Source organism: Protomyctophum parallelum (assembly GCF_964188405.1).
Source record: "Protomyctophum parallelum genome assembly, chromosome: 4".
NCBI classification, from domain to species: Eukaryota; Metazoa; Chordata; class Actinopteri; order Myctophiformes; family Myctophidae; genus Protomyctophum; species Protomyctophum parallelum.
Window position 1 is genome coordinate 35,441,527 of NC_139700.1, and position 14,514 is coordinate 35,456,040.

Consider the following 14,514-nt stretch of genomic DNA (forward strand, 5'->3'; position numbering starts at 1 on the left):
GCTCAAAGGCATGTGTCATGTCTCATTTGGAACCGTTTCTGGAAACGTTATTTATCACCCTGTTAGAGAGCTGGTGTGTGGACTTCACGTCGGCCATGCAATTACAATGCTGGTGTTTCTCAAAACCACCATAAGTCTGAGAGTGTACAAATGACAAAGTTTTCGCCCCTGTCCGTGCGTCTGAATCTTGTGGAAAAGTGGAGATATTTTAATAAATATACATTTTCTGCCTTCCTTTTCTCCCTGTGAGATACTGTGATATGAGCTACAAAGAAAATCAGGAGGCTTCAGGAAATGCAACCATTAAAGAATATAGGCAAGTCAGCAGCTCAAGTTCAGGGTTTCTTTAGCGATTGTTAGGTTTTTTCCCTGGTCTGTTCGTTCACAAGCCTGATTGCCTGCGGGAAGTACAGTAGGTATTTTACCAGCCTAAAGCCAGTGGCCTTGTGGCTATATGGAGCCAATTGACCCATGGTAGCATCTATCTGATACAATATGCGACATCACCTTGCGACTTGACATAAAGCAAGGCCGAGCTGGTGCTCTGTGTTATTTAGCCCCTTTAAACTTGACAAAAAGCCCACACGAATAGACCATTGTTGACAAAATGTCTTCTCGTCTTCGATGGGAAATGACTAGAAGTACATGTTATGTTCCTTTGGTCTTATGACCATATATTCTGACAGTCTGAATATCATAGAGCCACGATGCCGTGGCACAGGCCTAGTAGTTATTATCATAGAGCCACGATGCCGTGGCACAGGCCTAGTAGTTATTATCATAGAGCCACGATGCCGTGGCACAGGCCTAGTAGTTATTATCATAGAGCCACGATGCCATGGCACAGGCCTAGTAGTTAATATCATAGAGCCACGATGCCGTGGCACAGGCCTAGTAGTTAATATCATAGAGCCACGATGCCGTGGCACAGGCCTAGTAGTTAATATCATAGAGCCACGATGCCGTGGCACAGGCCTAGTAGTTATTATCATAGAGCCACGATGCCGTGGCACAGGCCTAGTAGTTATTATCATAGAGCCACGATGCCGTGGCACAGGCCTAGTAGTTATTATCATAGAGCCACGATGCCGTGGCACAGGCCTAGTAGTTAATATCATAGAGCCACGATGCCGTGGCACAGGCCTAGTAGTTAATATCATAGAGCCACGATGCCGTGGCACAGGCCTAGTAGTTAATATCATAGAGCCACGATGCCGTGGCACAGGCCTAGTAGTTATTGTTTTGGGTACAGCTTGGTTGCATGACACAAGCAGTTCCTCTCTTATACAGTACAGTAAAGTACAGTATAGCATTGGTGTAAAGTACTGTGCAATTTTGAGGTACTTTAAATTAAGCTTAGTATATGGCACTACATCTCAGAGGCAAATATTGCACCTTTTTACTCCACTACAATTATTTGACAGCTTTAGTTACTAGTAGTTACTTTGCAGATTTAGATTATTACAAAACATACAGCTTTAAGCCATATTTTATACGTAGGATATTTTATTTTATCTTTTATTTTATAATATCTTTTATCCCACGATTTTTGTAACACATTTTTCACCCGTGTGTCAATTATCTAATGTGATCCTGGGCTCTACACACCCTCTGCCAACCTAGTCCCCATAATATGGGGACTAGGTTGGCACTAGGTCCCCCATATATTATATGGGGGACATGGGGAGCGCAACGGACTTGAACTCATGCTTCCTTCATGCCTGAGTGTCCAAGTTGCTCCTTTACACCTGACAGGGGGGAGTTTCCCTGGTTGGACGTAGCGAGTGGAAGGAACACGTTATTCCAACCAGTTCCTTTCCCCGCCATCAGGCGCCCCGGCTGGCCAGGGGGAGGCAGTTTAGAGACCAGGATTACTGCATGTTTTTTGTGAGGGTACCTACCCTACGTAGGCTATTTGAAAATACCAGATCTACAAGCTCACAACGTGTTGCACTGCGCCACGTACAGTATGTTGTAGAATCTTGTAGAAAAGGTTTGACTAAAGTACAATTTTGAATACAGGACTTTTACTTGTGAATGGGTTTTGCATGTTGTGGTATTGCTAGTTTTACTTAAGTAAACAAACCAGATGCAGTATACCTGTATAGGTATGTTTTCTCCCTGCTTTTGTCAGAGAACTACAGCACCAAACAGATTGTTAAATGTACTTCCCATGCATGATGTATTCTAATGTATCTAGATTACCGGTACTTCTATTTTATAACGCAAAGTGTCACAGTGTCACTCCGTTCGCCTCAACAAAAGTAATTGATTGGCCCAGGCCGTAGCGTAACGGTCTGGGCACCGGACTGGTGATCCAGTCGCGGTGTGCCGCGGGTTCGACTCCCGGACCCGACACGGCCTTTACCGCATGTCATCCCCCCATCTCTCTCCCGTTTCCTGTCAGCCTACTTTCTATCCCTTAAAAAATCAATAAAGGCGTAAGCCGCAAAAAAATATCTTAAAAAAAAAAAAAGTAATTGATTGATGCAGAATGGTTGGACACTGGCCCGGGCCGGCCTAGCAGTCCGGGCACCTCGGCTGTCAATCCAGCCTGACAGCGGGTCGTGGGTTCAACTCCCGATCTCACTCCCTGTCAGCTTACTCTACCTGTAAGTAATACATATTTAAAATGGACACTTACAAGTGGCCGGTTTGTTGCAGTTGTGTCCGTGCCTGAAGTACTGTGGGTTCTCGATGACGGGTATCCTGGTCATGCCAATGACCACGGCGTCGGGACCTGTGTCCAGAGTGCAGGGGCTGATGATGCCATGGTTCACATGATGGAGGGGACTGGCCGAGTCCTCCTCGCCACTGATCACTGCTACTGGACCTACGGGGAGGCAGGGAGAGAGGAGACGGGTGGAGAAAGATGGATTAGTTTGTTGTTAATAGATGCATTACACTTTTAAAAGAAAGAATCACACTCGTGTGAACTATAGTGGTGCAACGATAGGCCTACTTTTATTGTGATAGTTACTGTACTGTACTGTACTGTTTTATTGTTAGTAATACTGCTCAACAGTGCCACTTGAGGTCACCCGACGGTACTGTCCATACCCCAAACAGACATAGACACACTGGGCCCTATTTTGCATGTCTTAAGTACCAGGTCTCAAAATAGCTAAACAGCATTCACCACGCCTCAGATCTTAAGTTAAGTCATAAGACCTGGCACTTAAGACACACAAAATAGTTCCCATGCAGACACATAGGGACACATGAAGCCAGGCATTGGAGCGGTGTGCACCGCTCAAAAAGAAAATATCGGATGGAAACCTTGTATGTCCAAATCTGTTAGAAACTGCCTTCTGATGGAGCCCATGTCAAAAGTAGTAGATCCACAAGCTCCAAATGCAGCGTGAAGCGACGTGTTTCGAGCTTGCCACGTTTTCTACTTTTGAATTTAAAACCTGAAAAGTAACAGTTTTGGACATAAGAGGTTTACATTGGAAGAGCAACCACTGCTGGTGCTTTACTGTAGTTATTATGGAATTAACATACTCTACCAACCATACAGATTACAATAACAATGTATTCATTAAGCCATCATCAACCAGTCAGTCAGCCAACAGAAACCAATTTCACAAAAATAATTAACGCCCTCACGCTCCAACACAAACACGATACTTCAATCAGGACGGTCTCCCTTAGACAGTCTCCCTAGCCGATATGCATTTATCCATTCACAATTATTATTCATCTCCATAGGAACAATTGATTATTCAAATCGTCGCGTTATGATGACGAAACCGGAAATCAAGTCATCCTCTGGGCTGCTAGGGCTTCTGGGAAATTGAGCCCAATGCATGTGAAGGGGCCGTTTGTTTAGACTACAACATGCTGTGCAGGCTGAGTTCGTTTCGCATTGTCATGGCCGCTGGGTCGTCTGATCAACAACAAACCATTGGACTATTTTTCGCCGGATTTTCGTGGTTGAAAGCTGCAAATACTTCGGCGTATGCTCTAAAGGTAATAAAACAATCTCGGCAGCGTAGAATATTGGATTAAATAGCGGGGAACACGGGTTATGCAGTATAGAACAGTTAAGCTGTGGAGGGTCAAGGAAGACAGGCAGAAGGGAGGTAAGGTATAAGGAAGATAGTGATAAAGAAGATAGTGGATGATGGAAAGGGAGGTTTGCACAGCGTGCGTCCATGAGTGACTTTGTGCGTGGCTGCCTGCGTGGCGTGGTGGTAGGAGTTTGAGAGTTCAGTCGGGAGAGGGAAAACTTCTCCTGACTGTTTTAGGGCCGACCTGGGTATAGGACTCAGGCAGGGTTGGGAAGTAACGGATTACATGTAATCCGTTACTGTAATCAGAGTAAAAAAAAACGTAACTGTAACGTCTTAGAGTACATTTTAAAATGTGTAATCTGGATTACAGTAACGGGGGTGTTGTAACGGGGGTTACATGAGGATTACATTCTCCCCTTCCCCTCATTAATTTTACAAACAAGTTATAAATTATTATAACACCAAACGGAATGGATTGGAGTTGAGCGCAGCGCGCACCTCTCTGACTCTGTGTAAAATCCTCACAGTGGAGGCTGCTGCTGGCGGTGTTGCCAATTTGCGAGAGAAATAAGCAACCAGGTCTATGAAAACAAGCCCAAAAGAAGCGACTATAAAAGGCCACACGAGCACTTCAAAGCTATATATATCGTCCATTAAACAATGTGCATATTTATATATGTTGGCTATTTGAAAATAGACGATCTACAAGCTCACAACCGTTCTACCATTATTTACAAGCAACTTCAGAAAAATAAGCCCAATGTGGCTTATAATAATCAGACCAGGCAACACTGCAGAGATACTAGATAGGAGAGCATATGATATATTGGATTAGGGATAAATAATGGGTAGCGCAGTCTTCTCTTTTAGGTCAAATACAATGAGTTATTTGTAGACTATATAAATTAGTCTTTACTGTCTAGTCAATGTTTTAAACTCATGCCATGTCTATCTAAATGAGTGTCAGCCAGGAATGTCAAAAATAGTTTTTATTTGCCACTTTGACCACACATGGATGGAGTTGTTGGTTGTCAAAGTTGTTGGTTGTTGTCAATCAAACAATCAAAATGGTTCTGTAGGTCAAGATGCATTTTTCTTATGATCTGTTATAAGTTGACACAATGACTCTACAGTAATGTAACTGTTCAGAGAGGTCAAATTCTTAACAATGAAATGACCTTAACCATATTTCAGTTGTCCTTATCTTAATTTCATAGGCTCAACATTCTTGTCTATCAATGGTAAAACTTGTATTATCTAACTAAATTGAGTTTTACTTAAAAGTAATCGAAAAGTAACTGAAAGTAACTTGTAGTTACTTTTTAAATGGAGTAATCGGGATTACGTTACTGACTACATTTTTTAGCAAGTAACTTGTAACTGTAGGGGATTCCTTTTTAAAAGTAACCCTCCCAACCCTGGACTCAGGAGGGAAAGTCTCTGACCTAGAATAGGCCACCAGAAGGGAAAGGAGGAAGTGAAACATTACACAGCCTTTGTAATGATACATGACCTCAGCTGCCTGACAAAACATTTATCTTCATAAGCATAATAATGATAACCATGGAATGACATGATGCTTGTCCACTACTGTCTTGTGTCTGTACAGTGTCAGTATGTGAAATATGATGCGAGCTGCATGCTTGTTCTTATCTTTGTTTCCATAATCTGCTAGGGATGTCATCCAATTCTTACTGTATATATTTCTCTCTGTGTGTGTGTAATAAACTCTAGAATATGTGTAGTACTTTGTTGTGTTGGCTCATGTTCTCCATGCCTGCGACTCGGCGGATCCTCACCCACCACCCCTTGGTGGTGGGTGAGGATCGATAACAGTCGCGTTAAGTTCGACTAAAACTATGACGAATTATTTTCGTCGACTACCTTTTTTCACAGACAAAAACTCAATAAAAATGAAGCTATGATCCAAGACTGTTGACTGTATACTTCCCGATTGGTTAGTCATTTAGACCGGGTTTTATTTTTTCGACCAATAATAAAGCTTCTAGGAACAACTTTGAATGCAGATTGTGGCCCCTAGATGTGTCACAGGGACAAAATAAATAAATAAAATCATTAAAAATATTATTGCTTATAGCTACTTTAAGTAAATGTAAGATCTATACTACCGAGAGCAAGGAGGTGTTGTGAAGGAAGGCTGCGAGCAGCAGGACAGAACATCTGGACCTGACATGATGAGACATACAGAGGAGGAGGAGAGAGGCTGTGCTGCTTCACAACAATCTGACTCACTCACTCCCTCGCACATATTTGCAGACGTGCATTCACATGCGCACGTGCACACACGCGCACGTGCAGACACTCTCTCTCTCTCTCTCTCTCTCTCTCTCTAGTCTACATTCTCTATGCAGAGCACATTTTAAAAGCACCTCTTTTCTTTCTTTAATTGCGTGTCACAAAAGGATCATTAATTTCACCGGTAAACACATCCACCATGGGTACAGTTAAGTGGCTGCTTTGCAATGTGAGGCCGTACTTGGCTGCAGGATGTGTGTGTAGGCACAGTTGACAGACAAATATGTAAATGTCAACACAGCAAACAGTGTGTGACAGCCTAATGGAGCCTATGTGTGACAGGCAGCCTCATAGCTAGCTATTGCTAACATTTCAAAATTCATGTTTTTGGTGTTTTGGCTCCCCGCCGGACAAAATACACTGTTTGGATTGGAAAACTGTGAGTGGGAGATTAAATGTTTTTGCCCACCAGAGTGTTTGTTCCTAGCTGTCCCCCCCACCTCCTCCATTTGTGTGTGCGTGTTTGTGTGCGTGTGCATGCGTGCGGTATGTATATAGTGGATTCTGGCCCCAGGGACATGACAGTCCAATGTTGTATGTTGTCAGCAGCATGCCAGCTGAGAATGCCTGATGTAAGGTACATTCTGTGGTTAGGAACACACAACACATCAGGCCTCTCTCTTGTTAATACCGCTGACACGTTCAACCTTCACAGCTGACAGAGAACACGAGAGAGAGAGAGAGGGAGAGAAAGAGAGAGAGAGAGAGAGATGGGGATAAGTAATGGAAAGGAGAGTGCCTGCCAGGTGGTGTAGAGCGAGGGAGGGGAAGGGGTGGGTGCAGGACAGGTATCAAGAGGAGGGACAGAGAGATGGAAAGTGTGGAGGAATGCAAATCATCAAGCGCACAATGCTTTCACTGTCAGAGAGAGAGAGAGAGAGAGAGAGAGAGAGAGAGAGCAAATGACCACAATGGAACGTAACGAGCCCTCCAGGGAGGCTTTTTTGTGTTATGCTTTTAGCATATGGCTTTTGTAACTGCACTGCCTTACGGTTTCCAAAACATCCTAATCAAGAGAGAGAGAGAGAGAGAGAGAGAGAGAGAGAGAGAGAGAGAGAGAGAGAGAGAGAGAGAGAGAGAGTGTGTGGGGGGGAGGGAAAATTATGAAAACAACAAACAAACAAAAAAAAAGAACAATACAGATGTATCAAGTTTGAACATCTAGAACATAATATTGGTATGTAGGTACGTATAGGCCTGCAGTTTATCTGCTTGCAGTTTACGGTACGTTATTCTGCTTCATGTTTTAAAACATGTTTTAAGTTCAATCATAATGTGTGTGCGCGTGAGCAGCGGGGACACACGATGGCTTACAGAAATTAATACATTGTGACACCTCATAAGCTTGCGGAACAGCTAAGCTGGGCCGAACACAACACTGTAACCAGCTTTAAACTAATAAACAATGAAGAGACAAAGTGCTCTGTGGAAACAATGTGCAACGGGCGGTCTGCTGCGTCATTTGGAGCCTGAGACCTGCTGATTGTTCTATATTCAAGCCACTGTGTTACTTTGAAATGCCAAAGTTAAAATTGAATAAATGTTCTGTGGACTTTGAGTAAGCATCCTAACATTGCTTGGCATTTACTGAAGACTCGCAGCGCACACTGAGCGCCAACAGCCTCTGAGCACTACAGGATATGGTATCAGTCTCCGCTTAATAGTATGATTGTAGAAGACGCCAGATTGCGTGCTTTAACACATTTAGCATGTTTATACAATGAATAATTGTCAAATATTTGCAGGAGGCTGTTCTTCTCAGCAGACAGATCATCACAGGCAATTATCTTGGCATTTCATATTCCTCGCAGGAGTCACGCATAGACTCATAGTTTTATAGCCAACTTCAAGCCGCATGCATAGTTTGTCTTCATTTGAATGTTAATTTAAGAAAAGCCATTATCTCACTTCAATAATTATGAACAAATAATACACTAAAGCGGTCAGGTTGGGAACCCTTACACAGTCAACTCCTTAGTTTTAATTAAATTCTAAATTATGTAAATTAAATGTAGGCTACAGTATACAGTATTTTTCTATGCTCAGGCACCTTGTGTCTAAAGCCCAAACCACACCAAAGGGCCGGGTCGGGACAAAACTTATTTTAAGGTTAAGTTGTAAGAAAAATAATAATATAATAATAATAATAATAAACTTTATTTGTATAGCACCTTTCATACATAAATGCAGCTCAAAGTGCTTCACATGGCAGGACACAAAAATATAATACAATAAAACACAAGTAGTTAAAATGATAGAACAATGGCAAAGAACAAAATTGAATATAAGAACATAAAATAAATAAAAACAAATAAAAACACCACATGCAGCAAATCAGTCAGGGCAGGGTAGGAACATGCATAGTAAAACTCAACTAAAAGCAAGAGTGAAGAGGTGAGTCTTGAGTTGAGATTTAAAAATGTCTACAGAGGGTGCGTGTCTGAGCTCGAATGGGAGTTTATTCCAGGCTGTTGGGCCGTAGAAGCAAAAAGCTGCCTCACCATATTTTTTTGTGCACATTCTTTTAGGCACTTCAAGTAGGCCAGCATTGGAGGACCTGAGGGGGCGGTTAGGGACATATCTAGGTAGGCAGTCACGGAGGTACGGAGGTGTGAGACCATTGAGAGCTTTATAGTAATAATAGTATAATAGGGGTAGAAGAGAGGGGGGTGAGAGAGGGGGGTGGGGGTAGGAGGGTGTGAGAGAGGGGGGTGGGGGTAGAAGGGTGTGAGAGAGGGTGGTGGGGGTAGAAGGGTGTGAGAGAGGGGGGTGGGTGTAGAAGGGTGTGAGATAGGGGGGGTGGGGGGGTGGGGGTAGAAGGGTGAAAGGCTGTAAAAGATAAGCATGTTTCATGGGGCTGCTAAAGGTCATGCTATAGGTGGGCTAGATCCACAGTTAATGGACACGCGGAGGAACTGACACGACAGGAAGACAATGAGCTCCTGTGACTCGCGTGACCTTTCCGCTGGAAGGTTATAACCCTCTATGTATAGTGGGTTTCCAGATTGATGCACGCGTCGGGAGCTTGGTATGTGCTGACAATAAGAGCTGTCAGTCTCTTATAAAGAGCTCTGACGTGCGATGCACGCACGCAAACTTCAGTTCAGGCCTGATGCATGGCTCACCATAGCCTAGAGCAGATAGAGGTTCTCAAACTTGTTTTTGGCTCAGGTCACCCCTGTAAATAACCTTTTCATCCACGGGCGGCACCCCTGAAATACATTGTTACTTTAGCACCTCATGTCATATTAACGGTACGTAACAATATAAACATTTTCCCCAAAGATACAGTCACAAGGAAAACTGGAGTGAATATCAGTTTCCGTTAGCAGGACAGACTGAAAATATTTGTTATACTTGGCCTCTAACCACCACCGGGATTCCTATTCTGGGGGGACGATTCACCAAAAAGAAGCCGATCTACAAGCTCACAACGTGTCACAACATGGCATGTTGTAAGCTTACAGATCTACTATATTTGCCGATGTGACTTGGAGAGGGACGTCTGGAACACTGGTGGAGCTGTTGCCCCCGCGACCCGACTATGGATAAGCGGTTGAAGATGGATGGATGGACTTAGAGAGAGAGAGAGAGAGAGAGAGAGAGACGGAAAAAGAACACACCAAGTACAGTGCAAGTGACATTGATGAATTCCAAATGTTATCAAAGTATTCTGAGGCACTCCTGGACATGTGTCACTGCACCCACTTTGAGAAACCCTGGCCTACAGTATAGAGGCCAGCAGTGCCTAGAGGAATCTCCCACGCAGAGACAATGTATACTCTGTGTATGTGGTCAGTGAACAACTAAAAGATGCTCTAGTAGTTAACACCATACTGCTCTAAAAGGCTTGTTTTAATAGGAAAATATACATTCTCCAGCTGAGCTGTTTTATGTTTATTCCATTTTAATGTTTTGTGCAGTTTTAGCCTATATTGTTTTGTTTTTTGGGAAATTGATATCCACAGTGGCAAAGCCAACGAGGCGTATTAAAGTGAGCTGTGCAACAAGAAGAGAGTATTTCCTGCAGACCGTATAGGCCGCAGTTTACTATGAAAACCTGCATATCCCATCATTCAGTCGTGTCACGCCTCGTGTCACGCCTCCATATATGGTCACGGCTCGTGACATCACGCCTCGTAAATGGTAAATCACGCCTCGCGACACATCACGCTACCATATATGTTCGTCTCCATAATATGAAGATCACGACACTGACCTCATCAAACCCTGGATAGCCATACATGGAGAAGAATGGATCATCACTTATATCTGCATATATGGAGCCGGCCAGCAAATCTACATCTGACCTCAAACCCTTAAATCTCCATGGAGCTGATGATTCCATATGTTGATCTGACCCAGGGACGTACAGTATAGATTACCATTTGGTTGCCCTACTCGTAGGATATTGTGCTGCCGAGAGCGCTTTGTTTCCTCATGCAGATTGACTTGATTTGGCTATTCTCGCCGTTTGTGAGGACGCACACACGGCTGCTCGCTATTACGCGGCAGAGCCGCGGAGAAAATTGTTATTATGAGGGTCGGCTTGGCACCTAGGCGCAGTGTGTATTGTGCCTATATTGATTTTCTGCTCTGTGCTATTTATGCTCTGTTTTATTATTATTTATTATTATCTCTTTTCATTGTTTTATATTGCTATGCTCTACTGTCTTGTTTTTACTCTGTTCAGCACTTTGTCAGCTTTGGCTGTTGTAAAGGTGCTATACAAATAAAGTTTGATTTGATTTTGATTTGATTTCTGCTAAGCTAAGCAATACGGGTAACCACCAGACCACCATAGTAGTAGTAGTGGTAGATCATTCATTGTAGCTAAACGGCCAACAACACACTTTGTTCAGCTTAAACCGGTCCTCTTGGCGGCAGTTTTGCAACAGTGCAGTATAGCATCATACATTACCCCACTGTAGAACACATGGCTGCATCTGGACCATTATGGTTTATTGGAAGCAACATTGACCCCTGTGTAGTGTAAAGAATAGCCAGTGTATAGGCTCATTGTGATTTATGCTGAGAGTTAACACAAAGCCCCACACACACACACACACACACACACACACACACACACACACACACACACACACACACACACACACACACACACACACACACACTCTGAGTGTCTAGTTGGTTCCACAGTCTGTCAGTCACACTTTATTGCTTCCATTTATCAAAGGACAGGCCTCCGGTGTCAATACCTGCCTCTCACTGGCTGTAAGGACGTTATTACCTTTGAATAAATTCCCCCATTTGGTCGAGGCATCATGTGCCCATCAGTGGTCATTGCTGCATGAGATGTCTTTGAGAGTGTGTGTGTGCGTGCTTCACAGACTAATGAGCTTGTAATTGTACTTACTCAGCCTGGGTTCCACAGAGCACAGCAGCATCTGTGTTTCATGTGTTTCATCAAAGCAACCTACTGTAACAAAGTGAACTATTAATAAGTTCAAACCTTGGCTTACAGTACATGACCTACTGTATGTGAGGACACATGAACCTGTACTATTTTCTTTTATTTAAGTAAAAGTATCAATATCACAATGTAGAAATACTCCCATTTAAGTCCTATTCTATACTTTATGCAAACATATTGGAAAATGTTCAAAAGGCTAAAATAGACGATCTACAGTACAAGCTGACAGGGTGTCATGGCATGACATATACGCCATCTTGTTACTCCGACGTACATGCGCTGCATTTGGGGTTAGGGAATAGAGACGGGGTTATAGAGATGGGGTTATAGTAATGGGCCGAGTCAGACCAACGAAACCTCAGAAACTCGACATTTTGAATTATTTTTAAAAGAGGAACATCAGTTAAACATGCGTCAGGACACTGCAGGCTTCAGTGATGTCATCTGTGTATTTATACATGCTGTGCATCTGTTGGTAGTGTGTATTCTCCTCAATGTTCTAGATTTTGTTATTTTATTCGTCATATTCTAATTGAGTTTCTTTTTTGCAGCCCATCTGGCCAAGACACACAGCGTTGAGAAACAAAACAAAAAGGAAAGGGAAAAACAAAAGAAGAAATAAGTGCTGTAAATTCATGATTATTCAAACGTTCACAGGCGCTGAGGACAGTGGGACCCAATTAAATTAAAGTGAGGTGCCATGTATCTCTCCCCAGCAGCACTGGGATACATTAAAACATCTGAGCAGAGGGTAAGCTTCTCATGTGGGCCCTAAAAAGAAGCCATGAAGTCCCTCTGCCCGCGTCCCGGGCTCATTAAAAACGTCAGGATTCCAACCTCTGGAGTGAATACAGTGTCTCTCACCTCATTCTCATTAAAACAGTTGTACTTGTCACCGCAGAGCCGAACTACAAATTGGCCACAGAAATAACATCGCTTGAGTATTTCCTACTTTTTTCACTGGCGCTGTAGTTCTTTTTCCAACCACAGTTAGCCATACACTACAACAAAAGAAGAACTGTTTCATAAACTACAACAAAAGAAGAAGACATATTTCATAAACTACAACAAAAGAAGAACGGTTTCATAAACTACAACAAAAGAAGAAGACATGAGCCATGTATGAACTACATGGCTCATGTAAACTACAACATGCATTATTTGATACTCTAGTCTAATGAATTGCATTTTATAGCGCTTTTCCAATTGCTCAAAGCACTTTATAATGGGTCATTCATTCATTCATACATTGGGAGGTGAAGTGGTGAACAGTTGACTCCAGCGTTCTCACTTCCCACATTCACACAACAATGGTGGCAAGCTAGCACCGACCGACTCATTGGAGGCAACGTAGCCCCCTTTTTGAAACTAGCTCCTCGCCACTCGCCCTACACACTTCCACTCGGTTTGAGCATAGATCCTCCCATGCACTTGCATTGCATTGCGTCTCCATTATTTATATATCTATGCTCAAACCGAGTGGAAGTGTGTAGGGCGAGTGGTGAGGAGATAGTTTCAAGAATGGCGTAGGGTTCAGTGTCGTGTCCAAGGACACTTCAACATCCTCAGTCTGGAAACTCAGACACTGAAGCCTGACTTATATAGACTGTGGTGTGACAGAGTATACGTTGAGCATTACTCTGGCCTCTATAGACACCACAGAGGATGAGTTAAGCATTACACCTCATCACATGAGCAGGCTGTGAAGACAGACAGACAGACAGACGGAGAGAATGAAATCAATACATTCCTATGCGTCCGGCATATTCACACGAGGCATGACATGTGGTTAATGATCTCACTTCATCCATCCATCTCTCTTCTTTCTGATTTATCTGCAAGAGTAAATCACTGTGGACAATATGAACACACACACGTCGCACGCACACACACACGCACATTAAGATGAAAAACAAACAAAAAACGTATAGCTATAATTGTCACTGCATCTGTTTCTATGACAGCTCATTCTCTCATCCTCCCCATCTCCCTCCACCTCCTCTCTCTCTCTCATTGCAGTCACATTCTGAGCAGCCAGGTGTGCTGCAGGTCCCTCTCCTCAACAACTCAAATGTATTAAAAAATATGCGGGTTCTTATATTATTATATTTATTACATTTAATTAGAAAGTGTACCTCAGCTGTGGTACAATGACCACACACTCTTTGTTCTGGAGGTAGAAAGGTCTTCTTGTGTCGTCCTTTCTCTATGGCCAGACTGTGGTCACTCATTCTGTATTTGGTCAAGATCCGTCTCTGCTTTTTATCTTTGACCATAAACAGATACAGTTTATATTCACGTTTTAGTGACCAGATAGCAATTAAGTTTGTTTTGAGTTTTGGAAGTTCTCTGTGTGTTTCTTGATATATCTGGAATGCTAATATTACAGATGCATCATGTCATAGTACTGTAAGCAATGGAGTCCTGGCTGATTTCTTGAGGCTATGTATTTTGATGCCAGATTGCTAGTCCATTCTATTATACATGCAGTTCATCTTTTTAGCACAATATTGAGTCATTCAACTAGTAGAGGTGGAGTGGACACGTAATGCATGAAAACCACAAGGTAATTGGAAAGCTGGCTACTAATCTAATATAACCTTTTGTTTTCACGTCCGGATACTATCCTGCCCAGGAAGGACTGGCTTCAGACGCACTTCCTCAGGAGACCTGGCTCAGATCTGAAGTACATTTTATTTTAGCGTCAAGGAACCCGTTGCCAATGCATGCTGACATAAACCCCGGACA

The 14,514-nt window shown here is 43.0% G+C and overlaps 1 protein-coding gene across 1 annotated transcript in view; it reads right to left on the reverse strand.

Annotated features, from left to right (window-relative positions):
• LOC310856988 (NT-3 growth factor receptor-like) overlaps window positions 1–14,514 on the reverse strand; it is a gene marked incomplete at its 3' end in the record, with an annotated part of 231,729 nt that overhangs the window by 60,290 nt on the left and 156,925 nt on the right. The window contains exon 13 of the mRNA XM_083762577.1: window positions 2,645–2,833. Coding sequence (XP_083618703.1) covers window positions 2,645–2,833 — 189 coding nt within the window. The remainder of the gene's footprint in view (window positions 1–2,644; window positions 2,834–14,514) is intronic.